This window comes from Fusarium poae, chromosome 4 (genome assembly GCF_019609905.1).
Source record: "Fusarium poae strain DAOMC 252244 chromosome 4, whole genome shotgun sequence".
Classification (NCBI taxonomy): Eukaryota; Fungi; Ascomycota; class Sordariomycetes; order Hypocreales; family Nectriaceae; genus Fusarium; species Fusarium poae.
This window is the reverse complement of record NC_058402.1, coordinates 932,883-957,124: the sequence shown is the minus strand read 5'-3', so window position 1 is coordinate 957,124 and position 24,242 is coordinate 932,883. Positions and strand designations below refer to the sequence as shown.

General features: G+C 47.9%; 11 protein-coding genes across 11 annotated transcripts; 6 read left to right on the top strand and 5 right to left on the bottom strand.

Moving 5' to 3' along the window:
* Window positions 1–531: 531 nt before the first annotated feature.
* Window positions 532–2,665, top strand: FPOAC1_010420 (uncharacterized protein; the record flags this gene model as incomplete). The annotated part of the gene is made up of 2 exons (XM_044854811.1): window positions 532–2,119; window positions 2,172–2,665. The coding sequence occupies 2 exons, from the start codon at window positions 532–534 to the stop codon at window positions 2,663–2,665; spliced, it is 2,082 nt and encodes a 693-aa protein (XP_044702124.1).
* A 327-nt stretch (window positions 2,666–2,992) lies between these two features.
* On the bottom strand, window positions 2,993–4,034 carry FPOAC1_010419 (uncharacterized protein; the record flags this gene model as incomplete). The annotated part of the gene is made up of 5 exons (XM_044854810.1): window positions 2,993–3,439; window positions 3,490–3,615; window positions 3,667–3,780; window positions 3,834–3,950; window positions 4,005–4,034. The coding sequence occupies 5 exons, from the start codon at window positions 4,032–4,034 to the stop codon at window positions 2,993–2,995; spliced, it is 834 nt and encodes a 277-aa protein (XP_044702123.1).
* A 2,075-nt stretch (window positions 4,035–6,109) lies between these two features.
* FPOAC1_010418 (uncharacterized protein) lies at window positions 6,110–8,167 on the bottom strand (the record flags this gene model as incomplete). The annotated part of the gene is made up of 1 exon (XM_044854809.1): window positions 6,110–8,167. The coding sequence occupies one exon, from the start codon at window positions 8,165–8,167 to the stop codon at window positions 6,110–6,112; it is 2,058 nt and encodes a 685-aa protein (XP_044702122.1).
* Window positions 8,168–8,333: 166 nt separating this feature from the next.
* Window positions 8,334–8,605, top strand: FPOAC1_010417 (uncharacterized protein; the record flags this gene model as incomplete). Its single annotated transcript, XM_044854808.1, has 2 exons — window positions 8,334–8,491; window positions 8,548–8,605. 2 exons carry the CDS (start codon window positions 8,334–8,336, stop codon window positions 8,603–8,605), a joined length of 216 nt encoding a protein of 71 aa, XP_044702121.1.
* Window positions 8,606–8,718: 113 nt separating this feature from the next.
* FPOAC1_010416 (uncharacterized protein) lies at window positions 8,719–9,024 on the top strand (the record flags this gene model as incomplete). Its single annotated transcript, XM_044854807.1, has 2 exons — window positions 8,719–8,855; window positions 8,904–9,024. 2 exons carry the CDS (start codon window positions 8,719–8,721, stop codon window positions 9,022–9,024), a joined length of 258 nt encoding a protein of 85 aa, XP_044702120.1.
* Window positions 9,025–10,243: 1,219 nt separating this feature from the next.
* On the top strand, window positions 10,244–11,092 carry FPOAC1_010415 (uncharacterized protein; the record flags this gene model as incomplete). Its single annotated transcript, XM_044854806.1, has 1 exon — window positions 10,244–11,092. One exon carries the CDS (start codon window positions 10,244–10,246, stop codon window positions 11,090–11,092), a length of 849 nt encoding a protein of 282 aa, XP_044702119.1.
* A 14-nt stretch (window positions 11,093–11,106) lies between these two features.
* Window positions 11,107–12,999, bottom strand: FPOAC1_010414 (uncharacterized protein; the record flags this gene model as incomplete). Its single annotated transcript, XM_044854805.1, has 5 exons — window positions 11,107–11,112; window positions 11,291–11,478; window positions 11,527–12,535; window positions 12,598–12,638; window positions 12,726–12,999. 5 exons carry the CDS (start codon window positions 12,997–12,999, stop codon window positions 11,107–11,109), a joined length of 1,518 nt encoding a protein of 505 aa, XP_044702118.1.
* A 1,356-nt stretch (window positions 13,000–14,355) lies between these two features.
* On the top strand, window positions 14,356–16,560 carry PFS2 (pre-mRNA cleavage and polyadenylation factor (CPF) complex subunit; the record flags this gene model as incomplete). The annotated part of the gene is made up of 3 exons (XM_044854804.1): window positions 14,356–14,440; window positions 14,747–14,862; window positions 14,914–16,560. 3 exons carry the CDS (start codon window positions 14,356–14,358, stop codon window positions 16,558–16,560), a joined length of 1,848 nt encoding a protein of 615 aa, XP_044702117.1.
* Window positions 16,561–16,999: 439 nt separating this feature from the next.
* Window positions 17,000–18,040, bottom strand: FPOAC1_010412 (uncharacterized protein; the record flags this gene model as incomplete). Its single annotated transcript, XM_044854803.1, has 1 exon — window positions 17,000–18,040. The coding sequence occupies one exon, from the start codon at window positions 18,038–18,040 to the stop codon at window positions 17,000–17,002; it is 1,041 nt and encodes a 346-aa protein (XP_044702116.1).
* A 2,223-nt stretch (window positions 18,041–20,263) lies between these two features.
* Window positions 20,264–21,978, top strand: FPOAC1_010411 (uncharacterized protein; the record flags this gene model as incomplete). Its single annotated transcript, XM_044854802.1, has 3 exons — window positions 20,264–20,339; window positions 20,403–20,533; window positions 20,584–21,978. The coding sequence occupies 3 exons, from the start codon at window positions 20,264–20,266 to the stop codon at window positions 21,976–21,978; spliced, it is 1,602 nt and encodes a 533-aa protein (XP_044702115.1).
* A 426-nt stretch (window positions 21,979–22,404) lies between these two features.
* Window positions 22,405–23,971, bottom strand: FPOAC1_010410 (uncharacterized protein; the record flags this gene model as incomplete). The annotated part of the gene is made up of 2 exons (XM_044854801.1): window positions 22,405–23,831; window positions 23,890–23,971. The coding sequence occupies 2 exons, from the start codon at window positions 23,969–23,971 to the stop codon at window positions 22,405–22,407; spliced, it is 1,509 nt and encodes a 502-aa protein (XP_044702114.1).
* Window positions 23,972–24,242: the final 271 nt, after the last annotated feature.

Below are 24,242 nucleotides of genomic sequence, written 5' to 3'. Positions count from 1 at the left end.
CGTGGATCATGAAACTGAATAAGGTTTTCTTTTGCGGGTATCTAAAAATAGCATTGCACATACGTACTGTTTATCTGCAGCGACTCATCACTGCAGGTTTTCTGAATGCTAACTACTAATGTAACTTGGGCTTCCTGCACTCGTGGTCATTCAGCCTGCTTAAGCATGTCAACCAAGTAATCCGCACACCTATTACAGTGCATGTTTCTGTACAACCTCGTCATGCCCAGCTTCAGGCTTTGTTGTCAGTGGAGACAGACCCAGGGGCTCGTTCCAGGGTCTTTTCAGCGGGTCAGGCGCTGAAGCTGTCGTGACCTACGGGAGCTTACCTTGAGCTTGAGCTTGGACCTTGACAGAGTGAGACGATGTGATCAAGATGAGGAGAGAAAAGGAACGTCCTTGTCGATAGTAATTTAGTGAATACAAGCATGTGAGGCTGTCAACATTATATAAGAAACTTATCTAGTTGTTTGCTTCTTGTACTCATACTTCTCTGTTCAACAGTAGCGTCCCTAGAAGTCGGGCCAGAACATGCAAGAGGGGCTCGTAGTTGCAGACGCCAGCACAGGCACAGGCACAGCCAAGCAGCGAATAACCTCACGAATTCAACATCACTTGGTCGCCCTCTCCTTTCTCCGCTCTCTCCGCTCTCTAACTTCTTCAAAAACCGAGAGGCGTCAAAAATACCACAAGAATAGTATCGATCAACAAAGCATGGCCCAAGAACTCAAAGCTGGAGGCGGCGCCAGCGAAATCACCCGCTCCATCTCCAAACTCGACCCTGTCGTTACAGGTCATCTTGTCAAGCTCTTTGGATCTCTGGCAGATCGAGCAGACAATACTTGGAGCAAAGAACTTATCTCTTCCTTTGTCAAAGATACGCAAAAATATGAACCTTCACCCGCTGTCGACGAACTTCTTGCCCGAGACTCACTCGATCTGGATGGCTTCATAACCTGGATGACGTCGTCTCATGCAGCAGCTACAACCCCTCCCAAACCCCAAGATCTCACATATCCGCTTGCTTCTTACTTTATCAGCTCCAGCCATAACACGTACCTCACTGGGAACCAACTCTCGAGCGACAGTTCTACCAAGCCTTACACCGAAACTCTGCTGCGTGGTGGACGGTGCATCGAGATTGATGTCTGGGATGGAGATGAATCTGAGCCAGAGGGGACAAGCAGCCCATCCAGCAGTGATGAAGAAAGAGGTGTCAAGAAAGTCGTCAGGAAGAAGAGGAGCACTTTTGGAAAACTCAAGGATAAGCTCAAGAAGACGACTATAAGTGATAAGAAGGAGTCTACCTCCACTACCGATCCCGTCTCCCGTGAGCAGCCCGGAGCCGTAGCTGCCACCGCCGATCCTGAGTCCACCAAACCCGAGGCCGCCATAGTCGAGCCCCGAGTCCTCCATGGATACACCCTCACCAAGGAGATTTCCTTCCGCGCTGTCTGTGAGGCTATCCGTGATAGCGCATTTGTCGTCAGCGATCTGCCAGTCATTGTTTCTTTGGAAGTTCACTGTAGTGCAGACCAGCAGCTCGCCATGGTACGCATCATGAAGCAAGTCTGGGAGGGCCTTCTTGTGCCTGAACCCGAGAACGACCCAAACAATCTTCCAAGCCCTGATGAGTTGCGTCACAAGCTCATCGTCAAAGTCAAGTATGCGCCGCCTGATGCAGATCCCACACAGGAGGAAAGTGAGGAAGACGACCGAGCACCGCATCCAGGTGCTGAGTCGGGCGATCCTCCTAAGAAGAAGCCATCCAAGGTCATTCAGGAACTCAGCAAGATGGGTTTCCATTGTCGGGGTGTTTCATTCAAGAGCTTGTCGCAGCCCGAGGCTGGTATGCCTACACATATCTTCTCCCTCTCAGAGAAGAAGGTCATTGCTGTGCACGAGGAACAGGCAGACCAGCTGTTCAACCACAACCGACACTTCCTTATGAGAACTTATCCGTGGGGACTGCGGATAGGGTCGTCAAACCTTGACCCTTCTCTATTCTGGAGAAAGGGTATTCAGGTTGTTGCCCTCAATTGGCAGAGGTGGGATGAGGGTATGATGCTTAATGAGGGCATGTTTGCGGGAACAGGAGGATATGTCCTCAAGCCAGCAGGTATACATCAGAATCTCCCTGCAAGAATATTTCAATTTCTAACATGCTCTAGGCTATCGACTCAACCGCAACGACGAAGAGGTTTCCGTCATCCCCCGCAAAACCCTTCATCTCACAATTACCGTCCTCGCTGCACAAAACATCCCTCTTCCGCCCGGTGACAAGTCCGCCCGCGGTTTTGAGCCTTATGTTAAAGTCGAGCTTCATGTCGAGGGTCCCGATGAGTTCCATGGCGGTCCCATCCCCAACGATGGCCATGAACGTGAGGGCGAGTACAAAGCTCGCACGAGTACGAAAAAGGGCAACATTGTCGATTTTGGTAGTGAGCCCCTCGAGTTTCCTCCTATCCCACATGTTGTAGATGAATTGTCATGGGTGCGATTTACTATACGCGACGATGAGATTGGGCGGGATGATATGGCGGCTTGGGCTTGTATGAGAGTTGATCGCCTAGGTCACGGGTACCGCTTTGTGCATCTTATGGATTGTGAGGGACGTCTTACTGATGGAGCGATTTTGATCAAGGTTGATAAGAGATTGGAGTAGCTAATATGATTTGAAGCATGGTGTGAAATGATTGTCTATCTGCTTTACATATAAACAATGAGAATCAATCACCTTACATGGCAAGATTCTGTCAAATTGAGGATATCTACTCATAAACGGCAACGAGAATGAGATCAGGAAACATATCAAGTTTATTCACATTGACGCGGAATGAAAGACTCGTACAAGACTCAATTGATGAGACTCACTCATCTTTGGACAAAGATATTGAAACAAATGAAACTTCAATTCAAGAGCGAGGAATATCTCATCTCACTCAACTATACTCAAAACTAAGACGCTAGAGTCCAAATCCTCATATTACAATTAGTACTCGTTATCGTTGTCACGGTTCTTGTGTCCCTTGACCTTCTCCTCAACCTTGTCCTTGACCTTATCCAAGAAGCCACCAGACGACTTCTTGTTGTCATCATTATCGTAGTCGGGGTTGCTTGATCCGTAAGAACCGTCGGCATTGCGGCCAGAGTTGGAGCCGTATGTGTCGTTGCCACTGGAAGAGCCGTATGTGTCGTTGCCACTGGAAGAGCCGTATGTGTTGCTGGTTCCATACGAGTCGTTGTCCTTGCGGCTGGAACCATACGAGTCATTGTTACCAGAGCCGTAAGAATCGTTGTTACCGGAACCGTAAGAGTCGTTGTTGCTGGATCCGTAGGAGTCGTTGTTGTCACGGCGGCTAGAGCCGTAAGAGTTGTCGTTATCATTGTCGCGACGGCTAGAACCATAGCTGTTGTCGTTGTCGTTGTCACGAGAGCCCTATTTACTGTTAGTCATGAATGGTCTGTCAGACATGAGGGTCGACCTACATAGCTGTTTCCACCTCCGAGGCCAGAGCCATAGGAGTTGTCATTGTCGTTGTCCTTGCGGCTGGAACCGTAGGAGTCCTTGTTGCTGGAGCCATAGCTATCGTTGTTGTCCCTGTCGGATGAGCCCTGAAACTTATTAGTATGCTTGAAGAAAGGGAGTTTTGGGTTTTAACTCACGTAGCTGGTGTTACCACCAATGCCAGTGTTGCTGGATCCGTACGAGCTCTCATTGTTGTCACGGCGAGAAGAGCCGAAGGAGTTGTCGTTGTCGTCGTCACGACGGTTGGAGCCCTAAGATATATTGTGAGCTCATATTTGAGTGAGTGGAGTGTACAAATACATACGTAGCTGTCGTTGTTGCTAGAGCCGTAAGAGTCGTTGTTGCCGGAACCGTATGAGTTGTCGTTGTCACGGCGGCTAGAGCCGTAAGAGTTGTCGTCGTTGTCGCGACGGCTGGAGCCCTGATAAGATGGTTAGCTTCATGACAAGCAGGACGTAGAGAGGTGAGTACATACGTAGCTGTTGTCTCCGTAGCTGTCAGACATGATGATTATTGGGAATGAGTTTATGAAAGAGTTGTTGAAGAGATAGTGTAAGTTGAATGGATGAGAATGACATGAACAGAAGAGGGCATAGCTTCAGTTTAATATCTGAGCGAAGCTCCCTCTCTAGCTCCAGCTTCATCATGTGGATCGAGCTCCCTCCCCCTCCCCCTCATCGTGGGAGGGAATGACGTGCCACTCGCTGTTCCATTGTGGCATGGACATTGTCTTGGATAGCTGAGGCTGCACAGCTAAGGTAGCTTAGTAGTTGTTCTAGCTCAAAGAGGCCCACGCTTGGAAGTATCTATACGTACCTCTACTCCATCAAACTGTGAGACCCTCTATGAATCGAGCTTCTCTGAAACCTCGTCCCACAGAGAACGCGCGTTGACTGAGTTAATTGCAAGTTTTGTCGTCCCATGTATACAGCATATTCCTGGCCGTTCTAAGTTTAGACTTGGATACCAGAAGCTGTTGATCGAATTCTTGGAGATCAATGTAACATGAGTGGTTATACAGATACTTGGAACAAGCTTTCAGTGGATGTACGCAGATACCAGGAACGATACTTGATACCCCTCCATGCATGTTCCAGCAACCCCTCTATCACTCATGTTTGAATACATGCTTTTGGATCAAAAACCTGTTGTTTGTGCATTTCTCAGTACAGTAGCCATGTCGCATTCCCACGAATCGACCTCCCCTGTAAGCAATTGGACCAACCACGACGTCTCGGTCTGTCTCGCTTTGGCCTGTATTGGCCTGGTGTCGTCATGTTAGTTGATTGTGATGAGACAGGATAAGGATAGCTCAGGGTCAAGGTACGTACCTCCAGTCGTCGATCTACCTGAGCTACCTGGACAACGCTAACCAAACAAGCAATCAAAGGAACCCCGCGGCCCAGCTCGACAGGGTCCAAACCAGGTCCCGAACCTGGACGAGCTGACCTGAAGCTCCACGACTGTGGCTATGTCAGGTTCGAGTGGGAACAGCTCTGTAGAGAGCAAACTAACAAGACGAGCTATTGATGTCTGTCACTCGTCAAATTGCGGTCTATCAATTCCTCAGAAGAGCCCAGATCAAGGCCGAAGAATAGCGGGCAGCGTCAACTCAAACTGTGCCCACAAGCTTTTACAAGCCGAAGCTCAAGTGGACACCCACAAGAGGAAGAAGCGGCATTGGAGAGAGATCGAATTGTACGAGTCGCATCTCCCTCCTTTGCCAAGCCGGGGTCTAAGTCAAGATCGTGCTCGGAATCGGGCCCTAGCAACCTTGTCTTAACTCCCCGCTCAACTTCAAGTTCCAGAACAGCTCATGTCCATGTTTTAGGTGCTTGACATGAACAGTGACGATGCCAACCCCGCTTCACCTGAAGACCCTTATCATCTTTCCTCTTCACCGTGGCAATTCCCGGCTTCTGTAGACTGTTCCTTGATCTTGAAGTGCCAATTCCCAGATTTTGATATATATTAAGATTGTGATAATATGCGGGTATAACTCTCAACTTCTATATTTGTCCCAGGGCAGATATGTCTGGGAAAACGGTACATCTCCAGTCCCCGACCACCACACCATGCCGCTTCCAAGCTAAGTCAAAGTTCTGGATCACTTCGTGCCCTGTCGAGTACTTGATGTCTGCACGTGTGGCATTTACCAGTCCTCAGCAAACCACGGCACGATGCTTCGGCGTGTCCGGCTCTTTCCAATGCAGAGACGTACAATTTCCAGTCAAATCTCGATCTCCTTCATACACACACAGCCTATTGAGGCTAGGAAATTAAGCACAAGTGACACAAATGTAAAAGGCTCACGGCAACCAATCCAGCGTCCATTTGCCCGCCGCGGGGTCTTGGAGACACCAGGTGACCAGTCCAGCGAATTTGAGACCGCTTGGATCATTTCACAATATTCCCATTCCAAGACGCAATTGCATTCTCAGAAAAACTGCCGTCTGGGTTGCTTTGAACTTTGAAGTAACGTGAGACAAGCTTCTTCTGCGTCCCCAGAAAGCGTCTGTGGCTATAACAAGTTCAAAACATCATCTAGGATCATGCAAGGCATGCCTATGTGTGCTATCATCACAATCGGCTAGTTCGTTCAGGTCCTGGAAGTGCACCACTCATCATGGGAGGTTCCGCGCTCGCACCAAGAATGAGCTCTCGGCCTCCTCGGGTTCCCCACCAAGCTACTCCGGTGGCTGCTCGCTCCACGTCCAACTCTCCACTAACAAGAATCTCCAAGAACCGCTCCTTGACTGGCTCTCGTAGTGCAGGGTCTTGAATCTCATTCATGGCTTGAGCAGCAATTGTAAACCATTCTTCCACCAAAGGAAGTGGAAGATGGGGAAGGGAATCCACCAGAGCTAGTGAAAGAGAACTTTGCTGAGAATAGCGTACTTCCTGTGTCTCTTCCATCGCTGCTTGCGAGGCAATATCCGCGGTTGGTGGAAGAAGTTCTGTCGACGCTGTCGATATAGAAGCTCGAAGCATCTCCAACAAGGTCTCCGAAAGGAACGGCTCCAACTCTGCAATTGGGAATGGAGGCGACACGATCTGCATAACAGTCTTGAAAGCCACTCGAAATTGACGAGATGAGATGTGTCTGGGGAATGCATTGAAGAGAAGAGCGATGTAAAATGGTGTAAGTTCGATGGTAAGGGGACTGTGCTGAGGACAAGAAATGGTTGAGAGAATCGCGCTGTGTGCAGATTCAAAGATCTCAACCATATTTGGTGTTGTTGGTCCTTCATGAGAAATATATGCGATTGCTGGCTTTATTATGAGGTTATCGCATGCGTCGGTTGATAGAGTAAGTGGTAAATGTTCAGAGAGGTTGAGATAGAATAGATCCAGCGATCTCTGCAGATACGTGGTGGATGTCGATGCATCCTCTGATGGCCGGAATTCCTGAAGGAACATCTGGCAAGCAGGGGCGCTTCTAGAGATGGAGTCGATTGAAGTCAAGTATGTGAAATTATAAACCTGAAACGCGTTGTTGCCGTTTCTTGAAGAAATAAAAAAGATGTTGCGCAATATGCGAAGGGATTTCGCTGCGATGATAGGAGCGGCCATATCGTTGAGCATCCGCAGGTCAAGGAGACTTCGTGAGACAATTGCTTGTAGAATAGCGACTGTGCCAAACATGAGCTTCCTGAGCAGGTTCCATAGGACTGGCCAGGTGCTTGTGAGGGTCTCCTGAGTGAGAACATTGCCCTCCAGTGCCGGGTCGATATCGCTCAAACGGTTGAGTCGCCAAATATCCAGGACATTGTTGCTGAAAGCAACGAGAGCATCCTGGGCAGCGATCACCGCCTGCGTATCTGTCGCTTGCATAACAGCGTAACCAGCGAGTTTGGCTAGCGGGCCCATGTTTGCCAACGTTGGCCTTCTGTCCAGTTCCTGAATGAATCGGAACGATGGGGTATTCGGTGCCCAAGCAAGAAGATGATCCGGTGATTCCATAGTTTCGGCGCTTATTGGCGTCAGGAACTGACCATGGGCGAGGCCCTCTTCGGCAGTCACTGTCCATACAATCAAAGGTAGCAGCGCGTTGCAGTTAATGAGGCTCCTGTGGTAATCGGATAGCAAGGGAAAGGCAAAGTTCAAGGCCATTACTATTGATGCGCCTGCCACAGGCCCATCCTCTTCGTGTCTCTCGAGTGCCATGTTTGCTGCCATCACGACCGCCTCCTCGAGGGTATTCCTCATTCCACGCGACAAAGATTGGCGATTGTCGGATTCCATGCCCATAAGAACACCGGTCAGAACCAAAAGGTGTTGCCATCGTTTCGACCGCTCGTCCGCTCCTTTGACAACAGCGCGCGCCCATTCTTCGCATTGCATGCCACTACCCTCATGGGGTTCATTCCGATCGCGATTGGCGACTTCGTAGTTGTGCATGCGCGCGGCCGCAGTGTTATATATGCTTATGACTCGAACAGAAGTCCGAATACCGCCCGGTTGGAACCATACCGCTGGTGCCGTCAACAATTGCGATGTGAGAAGGCCGAGATTGAGAGGGTTCGTGAGCTCAACGAGGAGGTGTGTCGTCGAGCCGATGATCTGTTCCGTCTTGGCAGCATCGTGGACGTCTTGGTAGAGCTGCAAGACTGTTCGGAGGAGTCTATCGGTAGACATATCGACGCATTCGGTGATCTTTCCAAGCCCAAATTATCGTCGATATGATAAAGATTGGATGGGAGGGTTTGCTGTGGTTTGAGTGAAGTGCAAGTTGATGATCCGAGGTCGCGATTGTGGTTGCGCCTGTCGGTCGGTTTCACGGGCTTTTGCCGAGGCCCTGCGCATGACGTTCCGGGGGACTTCTCCAGCTCTAACTCAGCTCCATCAGAGCATCCCTGACCCCTGTCGCCGCCAAATCAACCGCCCCATAATCATAATCAGTCCTCGCGACATCGCAATAGTTTCTACAAGCAAAGCTATTGCGGCCTACATGATGGCACGGTAGGTTCAGCCCAATCGGTCCCTATATTGACCAGTAGCTTACCGTTCTGATAAAGATGGCACTTCCAAATACACCGCCCGAGGATTACGAAACACCACGCTTCCCGTCTCTGAACGTCCAAACTTTATACGACGAGACCGCAGACAAACGATACACCCTTTATTATGTCCTCGACGTTTGGCGATTTACTTTACTATGGACTCTCATCATATACGCGTGTTTCCATATGGGAGCAGTCCTAGTTGCCATGTTCACCCACGGCTGGAAGAAGTCATCATGGCGGTACCTATGGGCAGTACCTGTGATATATCTTGTTATAGCTGGGCTTGAAGCAGTTATGGCAGGGAGTATCGTTGGCTTAGTGTTAGTATCTATGTCGCTGAGACTTTTCTTATGCTAATCATGTAGTAGGTTGGGCGCTGTCTACTCTGCAGGATACTACGAAATGAATACTTGGATTCCATGTACCTGGGGCTTTATCAACCTACTTGTCCTTATCATTTCCTCATTCTCTATACAGGGTGGACTTTAGAGATATCACTTGTTACTTTGAGGATCCCCTGGTACCATTAAGGCTCGCACGTTTTAATAGCCAAGACATCAGCTGACGGTTGGATGATGGCGTTCAAGGAAAACCATACGCATACACTATCAAATATCGAATAGCGACACGCGACAAAGGAAAAGCGGCCGAGACTAGAGCATCATACAAACATACTGGGACCGGCGTATAGCGTTGTTTGGAATATACCCTGATTTACCATAACATCGGACTCTTCCTCCATTTGACTTCAGCCAAACACCATAATCACAGATTAGACATTAGGTGATCTTTAGCGATTTTAAAGTCTAATACTGATTTTTTTCCTCGCTCTGCAGCTTTGAGTCACAAGACAGAGCCCAAGAAGTAGCCTTATTCTTACACAACATAAAAGCACTGCTCACGAACCATCAACCAAATATTAAGATGACCTCAAGTCATTTCAAAGGAGGAACAGCATAACGTTAATATTATTTGGCCTGTATTATTCAATATTCTTATCCATGTGATCCTGCAGCTTTTGGCAACCAACTTCAGGGGCATCAGCTGTTGCAATGTTTGGACAATAGGAGTAACATTTACATGTACTTTTAATGCAAAGATACCTCCATTACGGGTTCAAGTCCCATTTCAACGAAATTTACCGGCGATGAGAAGGCCAAAACAGCCACACAACCATAAAATGATGTAAAAACTACTTCAAGTAGATTAAATAGATAATACAAATAAGATGAGATCTTTCTCTGGGGTTTTAAGCCATTTGTGGTCATTTGCGAACGTACACAATAATCACCCTCCAGACCCAAGAGCATCTCAAAGTACCTCGAGATTAGAGGTACCTCCACTGCATCCTCTGCCCACCCTGTAGTCAAACAGTGCTCATGTATGTGGGTACTACACTCCAAACTCACAAGCTAAGACCAACAATCTTGATATTGTTCTTTGCTTCACAATCCAAAACTGCAGACGCCGCATAAGGATCGAGGGCCAACACGCCTTTTCATTATTCGATTGTTTGTTTCTTGATTAAATTTCTCAGAAATTTCGACTGCTTACCATTTATTATTCTTGCGCTCCTCATTCCAACAAACTGTACGTTTTCCCCCTGTTCTCCTAACTACCCTACAAAACTTCAATCAACTCCCCTCTACAATACCTCATGAGCATGAGATCGTATAGATTATTCTCTGACTTTTCATCAAAAAGGACCATGGCTGAATCATTTCAACCCACTGGCGCTCGTCCCGTCAACTTCAGCCCTTCAGCTTCTCATCATCAAGCTGCACCATCTCATCATGACTCCTTTCCTGGCAATTCGCGCTCCATGGATGAGCTCATGATCTTGAAGCCCTACTTTGCAGGCCAGGACAAGTCACTCTCTGGGATCGCCATGCGAGCTTTTTGTTTGGGTATCACTCTGGCTTCTAGCGCTATCGCCATGACGACGATTCTGGTCATGACGTCGAGTCCTGCTTGGAGAGTGCCCTTTTTTCTCTTTTCTCTGTCGGCCTTCCACTTCCTCGAGTTTTGGACTACGGCCGAAAAGAACACACTTGTGGCTAGTATTGGCAGTTTCCTCTTGACTGCGAATTGGCCAGGCTATGCCATCGCCCATTCAGCTGCGTTTCTCGAGTGCGCTATTGTCAATATCATCTTTCCCGAGCGCAACTGGGCACCTTTCGGTACCGGACCCCTACTTCTAGTCGTCGGTCTTCTCATGGTCACTATTGGGCAGTATGTTCGCTCAGTGGCAATGCTCCAGGCTGGGGCTAGCTTCAACCATCATGTCCAGACGAGGAAGAAGGACTCACACGAGTTGGTCACCACCGGCATCTACTCCGTCTTCCGTCATCCAAGCTACTTTGGATTCTTCTATTGGGGGCTAGGAACGCAGTTGGTCATGGGCAATATTCTTTGCTTCTTTGCCTATGCTTTTGTGCTTTGGAAGTTCTTCAACATCAGAATCAAGCATGAGGAGGCCAAGCTGATCGAGTTTTTCAAGGATGATTACGTGGAGTACCGCAAGAGAGTTGGAACAAAGATTCCCTTTATCGGGTAGATGCCATCGGAATGTCACGTCTATGCACAGCTTGATCAGATGCAACATATAATGGTCTCGATTTTGTCAATACTACTTCGTCGAACAAACATTTAGCCAATAACTATATGTGCTAGCTATACAATACTAAGATATACTGAAACCTCTATTCACTACATATATATTTCAAGTTGACACTACTGTCATCTGCTTACTCACACTCCCATACTTTGCTTGCCAAGCATAAAAGTACATCAAGGCTGCGAAGGGTTGTCCGAAAATAGTAAACGACACCCAGAAGATAGTGTTTCCAACAATTTTACCAGTGTGACCAAGCTTCATGTTTTCGAGTGGCTTGGTAAGATGAATCAACGGTAGTTGAAGAAACATGCCCAGGAAAGCAACACCTGTGGGAGTTAGTATACGTGACGTTTTAAGTTCATGATTATGCTTACCAATGATGTTGTGCGTAGGAACACCGACAAGGATCTCGTGGAGGATGGCCGATACCAGAAAGACAAAAAAGCTGGCCGCTTGAGGACTCCAACCACGGCCAATCATGGGCATATACAGATGGCGCTTGAAATATGTGTAAACGGGCTTGTTCCACGTCCGCCAGTAGGCTCCCAAACTCTCACTGTTCCACCAGTCGTCATAGAATGATCGGTCACCGAATCTCAGGACCTCGGCCAGAGCGTTCAGGAAAGATTGGAACAGCGCAAAAAAACCAGCGAGCCAAATGGCCAGAGAGATGGTTGACAGCTTAAGCAACCGCTCGAGAATGGACATGAGGTCAAGAGAAGCAATTTTGTCGAGGGAGTTTCGAAGGACGGGTGCAGCGTACTGAGCACTCGCGACCCATATGAATACGCTTAGGCCAAAGATCTCTCCAACACGCTTGGCCACAAATACCCATCTGATTTTGTCGGTACGAGGATACACTGGCTGGTAGACGAGCGTGGGGGCCCACCAGAAATAGACCAGGTTGCTAAATGTGATGTTCTGAGGATACGGGCATTGCGTGTACAGCTCGGGGACAAGCTCAAGTTCTCCTTCCACAGGATGCAGGTAAGCATGCCTCAAGTCGCGGTTGGTGAAAGCGTATGATGCAGTCTTGAGCCAAACAGCAATGGCGTGCATCTCAGTCAAGGTACCGATAAGGGGATGATGTATCTTGAAGTACACGACCCATGTTGTGAGGACAAGAGCAAGCGTAATGTTGAAGAGATGGGCCCATGCTACAATGACCCAAGTCTTGTGAAACTTGTTGCGCTCTTGCTCTGAGGGGCCCCCGGAAGAACTATCGTTGTAACGCTTGAGGGATCCTCGCGCCTGCTGAGCAGCAGCCAGTTCAATCAAGTAAGCGGCGAGAAGATGGCATGGGATGAGGAAATAGAGTAGAAGACCCAGGAAAACATCCTGGCGACTGTAGTCATGACACCTCACGCAGATCAAGACACCGTACTATGAGGTTATGTCAATTGGTTGCTCTGAGCCGAATTGAGATTTGTCGATGTGATAAATACCTTTTGAATGTTTTCAATCATCAATCGTAAGTTTCCAACCACTGCCAAGAGTTAGCCAATCATTCAGCCAAGGCATAAATAACATCATGATGATGAGGGGCTTTGGATAAGTAGGCGTAGGTACATACCGAGGACAATCACCATGAGGTTGCGAAAACCAATAAAGCTGGGAGCAGCATCTGAATCGTGACTCAAACAAGACGGTCTCGTATTCTTATGAACCGCAGCGACGTGTCTGTACTTCTGACCAGGCTTCTTTGGAGGACCTGTCGTGGCTGTTCCATTTCCATTTCCGTTGGTGCGGGTGACGTCGTGGCCGTTGCGTTTAGAAACAGAGGCAGAGGCAGAAGCAGAAGCAGAGCCATTTGAGGTCTCTGTACTTGTTGTTGTAGCCGAATTCATCTTGTACGAGCCTTGCCGAGACGGCAGACAAATCGTAAAAGTACAGTTAAAAAACAATAAACGAGCTGTAAAAAGAGAAACTGAGTAGGATTGAGTTGAAATAAGTAGCCGACGGAGATACGACGACCTTGATAAAATCAAGTCAACTTTTCTGTTACCCCCCTAGGGTGGCGGGTGCTATAATATGGACGGGCTGTTTGTTAGGTTGCTTGCTCCTGCTGCAAGGATGATAAGATACCTACCGAGGAGCGCCACTGTCGCAGTGCAGCTGCAGTGAATGGACCAGCGAGAGCCTCAAGATAGAGCACGACCAACAACGTCAATAGAAGTTATCAAAGGACAGGAATGTTTAGAGATGGCGGGTCAATCAAAAGGGAGATGAGAGGGAGATGTAGTCTCAAACAATAGAAAAACATCAAGCCATAATATAATAATGACTTATTAATGATATTAAACTTTTCCCTGTCTCTTCGCAATGACCTCCTCTTTAGCCATCATCTCGCCAAGTCCTCTCATTCCCATGCAAAGAGTCCAGTTTGGCACCATCTCAAACTCGCAGCGGGGACTTTTTCCAAATCATGAACGCTAAAAGGGGGGCCCGGGAGCATCACCCCCCTGGCTTCCGCTGCATCTTGAACTTTTCAGTGGCCCTCTGAGCCACTGACTTGGGGCGCTACAGGGGGCACGATACGCTGCTGGACCCCTCTAGATGGCTTGTGATTTTACGTCTGTTTTGTACTATGTACTGTATGGTGGAAAAAGCATGTGAAAGTGTGGTTGTATTGCATATTGCTGCAGTCTCTAGCTCGGGTAGAACCGTGGAGTCTTAAAATCTGTGCCCCAACAACTCGGTTTCCCAAGTGGTTTGCTGCATGTTTTTGAGAGGCATTTTGATCTCATCAGATCTAACCGTTGAGAATCTAAGTTTAGACTTTGACCTGACCTGACCTGACATGACATTGGGCCATCGACTGCTTACTCATCATTTCTCCAAATCTGGACGTGTCACATGATTACCTACCATCCTCCAGCAACCTGCCAAAGCTCAGACATCGGTTAATCATCGCTTGCTTTTTGAAGCTTGTTAGCTTGGAACTTTACCTGAGGATTCACGCGCCTGAGAGAACAGCATTGTTCTCTATTCTTTGTCAAATTCGATCACATCAAAAAGTTTATCTTCATTACTCTCAAAAGTGCTTTGCTGTCACTCACACTTAGGGTATCTGCCTCATCAATCGCTCAAACTCATCATAAATATATTGGGTGTTATTTCAATATTTCGAGACCCACTTCCAACGACGCGCTTCTCACTATCCCTACTGTGTATGCTTGGACATTCATAAAGATACTGTCACGATGGCCTATGAGCCTCGTGGTGATCATGGCGGCGGCGGCGGTGCGCAAGGTCAAGACGGAGCATTCGTCAAAGTCAGGGGACGACGTAAGTATATGCATATCCCACATCCCTTTCTATCATGTTATCTTCACCGAGCTGCTTAGTGGCAGCCAATGAACAAAAGCACTGGACCCTTCAAGCATACTTTAGATATCAGTCCATGGATATACGGATACATCAAGTGTTATCATAATGGGCTGGAACCGTCACTCTGGCTCTTTTACCATACCCTGCTCCATCTCATCGTAGAGATAGTAATATCATATGGCCGAGAGAAAGTCTCGAGAGATATCTTCCATTGTATCCAAGTCACTGTATAAGATTGTCCATAAACTAACTCCCAATTTATAGGACCTGTGACTGACTATGGTGCTACTATCACACACTGGCAGCACGATCGTGCCCCTAGCTATAAGGGAGGATATACTGGCGAGGCTGAGAGGCCCAGCGTCAGCTACATAGTTGATGTAGGTGATTCCACCAAATTCGACAGACATATGTAATTGACATGAATACAGATGCTCCCCCCTGCAGCTCGAGTCACCAAAGCCGCCGATAGCATTCCTATCAAACACCTTCACTCTTCTCTTAACAAGATCAAACACCCTATTAATGTGGTTCGATGGACACCAGAAGGTCGAAGATTATTAACGGCGTCAACCAGCGGCGAGTTTACTTTATGGAACGGTACTGGCTTCAATTTCGAAACCATCATGCAGGCTCACGATTCTGCTATCCGAGCTCTCGAGTACTCCCACAGTGATGATTGGCTTATTTCGGCTGATCATGATGGATCTGTCAAGTACTGGCAACCAAACTTCAACAACGTCCAGAGTATCAATGCGCATACAGATCCCATTCGAGATCTTGCCTTTAGCCCTAGTGACTCGAAATTCGTTACCGCCAGTGATGACTCGACCCTCAAGATCTTCGACTTTGCCTTGGGACAGATGGAGTCCAAGCTTGAAGGCCACGGATGGGATGCCAAAAGTGTGGATTGGCACCCTACCAAGGGTTTACTAGTGTCTGGTTCAAAAGATCATCTTGTCAAGCTTTGGGACCCTCGAACCAGTCGCTGTCTAACAACTCTGCACGGCCACAAGAGTACCATCACCAAAGTACTGTTTGAAAAGGTCCGTGGTGCCTGCCTGGCAACATCTGCGAGAGACCAAACTGCTCGCGTATTCGATCTCCGCATGATGCGAGACATTTGTCTGCTCAAGGGCCACGAGAAGGATATTTCTACTCTTACCTGGCATCCCATCCATCCTAATCTTCTCAGCACTGGTGGTATGGATGGTTCGCTCTTCCATTATCTCCTCGACTCTCCCAACCCACCTCCTGGCCAATCCTTTACCGTTGCACCATATGATAGCCCCGATCCAACTACAGTACCTGCTCAGTCAGTGTGGCCAATGCACAAGCTTCCTTATGCGCACGATTATGCCATCTGGTCCTTGGACTGGCATCCTCTTGGCCACATCCTAGCTTCAGGTTCAAATGATCGTATTACTCGATTCTGGAGCCGAGCTCGACCAGGCGACACAGAAGTCTTCCAGGATCGTTACCATATTGGTGAAGCCGCCGCTGAAGCCCAAGGAACATGGGATCGTCGCGGTGGCCGTCGCCAGCGCCAAGAAGAGGAGCAGCAGGAGATGGAAGACGAGATGGATGCCTTGGTCGACCAAGATGCCCCGAAAGCCGGCGTTCCTGGCCTGCCTGGTCTACCTGGTATTCCTGGTCTTCCCCTTGGTGGACTGCCTGGTCTGGGATCAGCTGTCCCGCCTCCTCCTATTCCTGGTGTCGGTGCAGGTGCTCCTCCACCACCTTTGCCATTCCCATTGCCCGGGCTTAACGGCAGTCTACCGCCACCACCCCTGCCCGGTCTGGATCCCAACAATCCTCCGGACCCAGCTCAACTTCTCGAGCTGATGAAAAAGGCCGGCGTGCCTCTGCCACCACCTGGGGCTCTACCTCCAGGTCTCCTACCACCAGGCGGTATACCCCCACCACCTGGGGGCTTCGCCATACCCCCACCACCACCTCCCATGTCTGCTCTTGATGCTGAGAGAGCAGAGAATGTAAGGCGAAGAGCTCCTTTACCCAGCCAGGAAGACAGTTTGCGGCATGAACAACGACAGGGAAAATATACGAGGGCGAGGTAGAGAAAACGTTTCTCGTTGAGAAAACCTCTCGCATTAAAAAAACGTCTCTTGTTGAGAAACTTTTCTCGAGACTCTCAAAAGACCATAATAAAGTGTCCATGCAAGGTGAGAAGCGACAGTGGGGCTATATGAAGCAGTCACTTGGTGTATGTTTGGCGCCGTGTCAAGTAGTAGTGTAATGGTATATCAATCAAGTATTCTTGAATACCCATGATCATTCATTCATCTTGGTTTTTGAAAATGCACATCTCTATATTGTGCATGCCTGATTCCATTTGCAGCAACATGATGCATGATTCCAACACTCCTTTGTGTAGTTATGCCTGTGAAAGACTCGCCGAGATCATTTGTAAGTATCCCGTACTATTTCATTCTTTGTGTGCAATGCTCCTCATTTCTATTCCTACTATACATCATATTCGATCCTAAATTCAGTTCTTTACTTCTTGGGGAAAGCTTTTTGTCTCTCCGCATAGTCCTTAATAACCAGAGCACATGTGTGGTCAGCACACAGACGGCGTCTTCGCTGAGGAGGAAGCTTGGTAGCAAACTCAAGTCCACTCGCGCGCTCAACAGCCTCGAGAGGAACCTCGAAATCGGAAATGGGCTTGGAGTTGGGGATAGGTGCGTTGGGAAGGACGAAAGCGCCCAAGGCAACGTTTCCACCAGCACGGCCGTCCTCGGCAAAGATCACCTTGTAGAAATGCGTGGGCACAGCAACAGAAGGCGGGCTTCCGATCATCTCGTACTTGACATACCACTTGCCGTCGGCTTCCTTCTTGGGGAGGTACAGAGGGCCTGTAACGATGCGAACAGATGGGTACTTGACGGTCAAGCGACGGCAGAAATCCTCAAAGTGCGCCCAGTAGTCACGGTTGAAACCCTCGCCGACTTGAGGGCACATGTTTGAAAGGTAGAACGTGTCGTCCATGGCCTTCTGGGACCACTTGCAGTCAGCGGCAGGGACCTGGTGACCACGATCGAAACCACTGCGATAGTAGTCCTTCAGACCGGCGCGGAACTTTTGCGGAATAGAGTCATCCTCGACAAAGTTGCTGTGCTTTCGGTCACCTTCACGAATTGCGAGAGACGCAGGAGTGATGTGTTCGACGACCCAGTGAGGGTTTCGCAGACGACGGTCGTAGGAAGAGACGAGGCCAGAGCGGTTGGCAAGATCGGCGACGGGGCCAGGGAAGCCGTATTCGAAGAGGCCGGCGGGATTGACTATGGCGTTGACATCGATGGGGGTGTTGGAAGGAGGGGCACCGGCTGGAGGGCCAAAGACCTGAGTTGGGGGAATGGAGGGCGATGCGGTGGGAGCAGGAAGAGCGGCGAAGGTGTTTGTAGTTGGGGGAGGTGTAGCCAATGTGTTGGTCTCCTCGACGCGTTTACCACCTCGAATGGAGTAGACAGCGGCAGTGATAGCAGCACCACCTCCTGCGCCCAGGCAGGCCATGGTAGCGAGTGTAGTTTTGGACATGGTTGCTCGTTGGCTTGTGAAGAAAAGAATGAAGAATAGAGTTTGATTTTAATGAACGAAGATTGAACCAATATGAGGGAACTGGAGGGTATGTAGATCTATACCCAATGGTGTTGAGTTGTAGAGCCCCGTGATGTCTTGGTATCTGAGGTCGGTCGGTCACGGGCAAGCTGGAGATCGGGACCCGTTGAAATCTAAAAATTGGGAGCTGAGCTTGCGGAACGGAACGTGGGGGAGACCGGTGTTGTGCCGTAGATTATCTATCAGTGGATCAAGGGTCTTGGAGGCCAGTAAAATCTGACGTCATTGGTTAATATAATAGGATCTGGATATTTGTAGATACAGTTCCGTCAAAAAGTCCCGACCCGATAGAATTTCCTCACTAATAACCACTATCTTTAATGCTTTTTTAATAATATTTATAAAATAGCTATATTTTTTTACTATTTTAATAGAATTAATTTAAGTATTTAATTACTATATAATTTTTTAATTAGCTATTTTAAGGTTATATAGGGCTATATAAGAATTATTAAAAACTAAGGGTTAAAATTTTATCTTAGATTTATATTAAATTTATATTAAAAGAAAATCTAGATTTATAATCCCTATTTTAGTAGCTATATAAAGAGATAAAGCTATTTTTTTTAATTTTTATTATAATTATTTAAAAGTTAAATATTAATTAGATTTTTTTTCTTTTCTTAATAGCTATTTTATAAAATTATTAAATAAGCATTAAAGATAGTGGTTATTAATAGGGAAATTCTATCGGGTCAGGACTTTTTGACGCCCACTGTACTGTGTTTGTACTTGATCTTGGATAATCACTTAGATCTACTAAAGTTATTGACTAATAGTCTACGGCAATATTAAACTCACAAGAACATATGGATGTGCACTTTAAGATCTAGAGATATAAAAGTCAGCCACCCTAACGGGAATGTGAATGTGGGTAGCTGCTGTGTAACAAACGTATGCAAACTTCCAATTTCAACTACCTACCTTTAGTATATATTCAATCAATTTCTTAGGTTTCCCCAAATCATGGAGCCAAGCGATTGTATCGGTTCATCCACTGACTTTGATAAATAAACTACCAGTCAGCACGGCCACTCGCAGCGGTTATTGTACTGTAATATGCACAGCTTCTCATTTGGCAATGATGACAAAACCAAGAAATTGATTCGTCGCATACAACCTAGAAACTAACCATGAATAGAGCCGGATCAAGTTTGAGAGAGGTATCATGATGAGACTTATATGAGTCCTAAATCATCTGCATGCCATGTCACACAACGACAATGCATAAGCAACTAGCCATATGGTAATTCAAGCTCTTTAGAATAAGTTTATGCACCAAAAATAGATTGGGAATCTTATTAAAGTTATTGATATGGGTGTGAGTGTGAATGTGAATCCCTAGAGACTAGAAAACATGCTTTTGCTACAAGTCCCTGTTAATAACGCATCACCCCATCTTAATGTCTTATTACTGCTACTCTGCAATCGAGAAAAGGCGTGAATATTCGTAAGTTGGCGGTCAATGAAAAGACGTGGTTGTCTAATGGTGCGCGGTGCTGAAACGTGAGAACCTTGAGGGACACTTTGGGACAAGATGACCCCTCCTTATCTTGATTCTTGATGCTTCTGAAAGGACAGAAAAGGGCCCAGGAGAAAGAGCTAGATAATCTAGCGTCTCTCTTTATTCGTCTTCTGACCTTAGAAATAGTCTCTCATGGGCACGAGTTTCGAGGTAGTTTCTATCATGGTCCATGACAAAACAAAGCTCCTTTCAGCCTCGATATTTCCTTTCACTCATTCACTCGTTCTTGTCCGAGTCATTGGCTAGAAACAACATCTTCTTTGTTAATACTGCATTATTAAACCACAACTCATAGAGGTTCTCACTGCCATTGATTACTCGAATACTAAAATAAGGCCCCCTCCCCACTCTCTGCGCTAAACGAAACCGCATAAGACCTTCCCCTGCTCGTTCGCTACGTCAGACACCAACAAAAAAGATCGACGGGGTCTTCTGCTCTTTCTTTCACTTTGCGCCCATCACTGTACCATTGAACGCAGAACAGCTTCTGCAACTAAAAGATAGTTGCTAGCATAGCTTGGTTCTCCATCCTTCAGACCATATATCCTCCGAATCGCATCCCTAGGCGCATCGTCTTTTACTCACTACCTATACAGAAGACGATACGCCCCAGCATCATGGCCATCTCGGCGGCCTCGGGCGGTCTTGACAATGACACTCGTGGCTGGATCATGTGTGTTGTCAGTGGCATTGGTAAGTCGATATCTATCCCCTTCAATGCGTTTCGAAATACAGCATCTAATGAATACATCAAAGCCTGCGTTGTCGGCGCCTCCATAGTATGTGTCGACGTGATCGTGCGCTTGTTCCCTGGCAAGAAGAGCTTTCGCATTCAAGACAGCAATGTTTTCTTAGCATGCTCTCTAAGCCTGAGTTTCGGTGTTATGGTAATAACTCCATTCGTATGCGCTTATCATCATTGCTAACAAATCCACAGCTCTTTTCCGCCTTGTATAGTATGCTACCCGAATCCAAGGAATACTTCGAACAGGCCAAATGGTCCAAGCAGGCGGCTGGCCTGACTATGATGGTCTGCTTCGTTGGTGGTTTCATTGGTATTCAGGGTGTTTCGCGGTTGCTTCACCAGTTCATGCCCACTCACGTTGTAGAATGCGACCATTCTCATGATGAGAATGCGACAAAGGATACCTCGTGCCAGCATGACAGGAGACAATCCAGGGCCCGTCGACGTTCCTCACGCCCCCCGTCATCTCCAGCCCCTATCGACAAGTCGTTGTCCAAACTTTCCACCAGCCAATCGCCAAACACAGCTTCCGAGTCCACGCCTCTCCTCGAGTCGACTTTGGATAGCCCGACCAGTACTCTTAAGCGACAGGCTTCTACCCGCGACGAATTGCGACGACCTGCCAGCCCAATCCGAAGCCGCACTACTACAGGAATCACAGATGCCTTCCCCGAGAGAAGAAAGTCGATTCGAGAGGTTCATAAGCGCGTCATGTCCTTTGTACAAGATACAAAGTGCAACTGTGACGAGTCAAACTCCTGTTACGGGTTCTCGGATCCATGTGGCCAAGAGTGTTTCAAGCATCTCAACAATCGTGTCAGCCTACCTAGCAGACCTGGACGACAAGCTCAGATTCTTCGAACTACCACAGGCTCCTTCCTACGTGGAAACGAGCATTCACATGCCCATCACGATCATCAGCATGGTGATGAATGTGAAGAGTCTATAGAGCCTTTTGTTAGACCAACATACCGAATCAGTAGAGCCAAGTCGCGCGAGCCAATCGAACCGGTAGTCCCGGAAGAAGCTTCCGACCACGATTCATCATGCTCATCTGTAGCAGACGATGAGGATGTCGAGGCCCAACATCACCACCACGTTCCAACCAATGCCTTCTTGTCCATTGGTCTTCAAACTTCTATAGCCATTGCCTTACACAAGTTCCCTGAGGGCTTCATCACTTATGCCACCAACCATGTGAACCCTTCTCTAGGCTTCAGTGTTTTCATGGCTCTTTTCGTCCACAATATCACCGAAGGCTTCGCCATGTGTTTGCCCCTATACATGGCGCTGGGTTCTCGCTGGCGCGCCATGGCTTGGTCAGCTTTCTTGGGTGGTCTTTCTCAGCCAATTGGTGCAGGCATCGCTGCATTGTGGTTCAAGGTTGCTGATAGAACAAACATGCAACCCAGTGCGGTTGCATATGCTTGCCTCTTTGCTGTTACATCTGGGATAATGGTTAGTGTAGCTTTGCAGTTGTTTGTGGAGAGTCTGAGCCTCAATCACAGTCGCAACTTGTGTATTTTCTTTGGTTTCCTTGGCATGGCTTTGCTCGGCTTCAGCAACGCTCTCGTTGGCTCTCACTAGAGATCTCGGCTCTACAGTATATGTATGCCTGGCGAGCGCACTTCTCATACTACACGAACCTTTGCGCCATTATTCATTCCTTTCGCTGTCTGGCTGTTTTCTGCGCGGTGTTGGGCTGTGTTTGTGCTTTTGATATTGGATGTGCAACGGAAAATCATATTGGGACATGGGCATTATACATAGAAAGGACGGATACCAGGCCTACGCAAGCACAGGTATGGGTACTAGAATAAAAGACTTTCATTGTTTCAGATAGCTATCGCTACTTTTGTGACATCCATTTCGTTCCATCGTGGCGGCGTGAATACCTAGTCCCCATATGAGAACACCCACCAGAGCCTTGCGGCTGGGTATCTATTAATTTTTCCGTTCCATTATCAAAGCGAAAAACGCCATTTCTTTTCTTCACTAGATTTTAATTTTCCTTCAAATGGCACCAAGAGCCGGATCGACAAGAGGGTCCTGGACTGCGGGATCGCGTGCCAACAAGAGTATGTTGGTCTCGTCTTCCGGCCAGTCGTCATTAGGAGTGCCGTAGTCCATAGATGCAGCGAATATCTCATCCTCCAACATGATCCCAGGCCAGGTTGGTGTATTGGGGAAGCTGCTGTCAAAATAGAACTGAGCCGGGTCGAGGTAATCCCCAGACAAGACCAGAGAGGGGTCTGGATTTGGTGGGTGATATAAGTCCACATGTGTATCTCTGTCATGGTAGCGGACAAAGGCTTCATGGCAGTGAGGGCATGAGATAGTCCGCTCTGCTTGGGCGGCAGCACCAGAGAGTTCGTCGATGAGGTTGACTTCTTGAGACGGCTCTGGTTTGGAGAGCTTGGGACGCTCTTCACCAAGGTGCTTGGAGCTGTAACGGATATGATCCTCCAATCGGCCCTTTGTACTGAACTTATCACCGCATCCTTGATCATTCGTCCAGCCATGAAGACCAGCACCACTGAGATCGACCTCACCGCAGACGAACCGGAATTTCTCGTGAGCTGTACGGATATGTGCATTCAGATTCGACTTCTTGGTGAACTTTTTGTGGCACTCGTCGAAGGGACATGGGATGTTTTTGCGATCCTCCACGGATTGGCCAGAATGATGCATTTCGACATGTTTTTCAAGATCCCATCTGGAGGCTGGCTTGAAGTCGCAGAAGATGCAGTTTTGATGTTCTTGACGGACATGTGCTTGAAGTAGCACTTCCGTGGTGAACCCGACACGCTGTTCCGTGCCATCGGGCATTTTCTGCAAACCGCATTCCCCGCACCAGAACTTTGCATCGCCGTGTTCTCTCTCACGATGTCGCTTCAAGGCCGCCTTCGAATCAAAGGCATGCAGGCATCCCGGCTCATGACATTGAAGTGCGGGTAAACCTTGGTGGTCCTTGCGGACATGCTTGCTCAGTGTCTCCTTCTTTCGGAAACTCTGTCCACAGTCTTGACAGCGAAACCTCTCCTCGCCTTCATGAACAGCTTGATGACGTTTCAGACGAGTGCCCGTAACGAAGCTCTTGCCGCACCCCTCCTTCGTACAAACATGCTTTCGCTCCAGAGTATGCACAGCTTTGATGTGTTGTTTTAGATGTTTATCTTCGATGTAATCTTTATCGCAACCATCGTAAGTACACTTAAATGGGCGGGAATTGGTGTGGGAGTTCAGATGATCTCGTAGTCTTGCAGGTCTGTTGAACGTTTTCGGACAACCGGGCCATGTGCAAGCGAGGGTCTTCAAATCCGAAGGAAACTTGGGTCGTGGAGTCGTAACAGCCGTGTTGATTGTTTGAGGTGAGTCGGGTCCCGGGGCTGAACATGGAGTATGAGCACTAGTCAAGTCGTCCTCTACATCATCAAAATCTAAATTGAAATTAGCCATGAATTATTGTGAATAAAGAATTGCTGGAGATTTTCTTACATAAACCATCTGGGTCACCGTAGTTAGCTCTTTTAGCTGGCGGCACTTCAGGCGCTGCCTCGGCAGCATCTCTTTTACTCATGATGCTATCATGCCGAGGGCGGCTTGAATTGTCGATGTCAAACTGAGCTTGCAAATAAATGGCAGAATTAAGTTCATTTTAAGGCGGTGACCTTGATTTTTTTGGTGGGGAGTGGACGATTTATCAACAGGGGTGGGCAAGCGCGACCCACCTTACAGCTTCCGCGCCAAGTCTTTGTTTGAAGGTGCGCCGGTTGAATATCGGTCAAACCAGGTTTTACTTTGTTCTTCTCTAGAACTTTTTTACGAGGTTGGACTGGTTGTTTCTAACC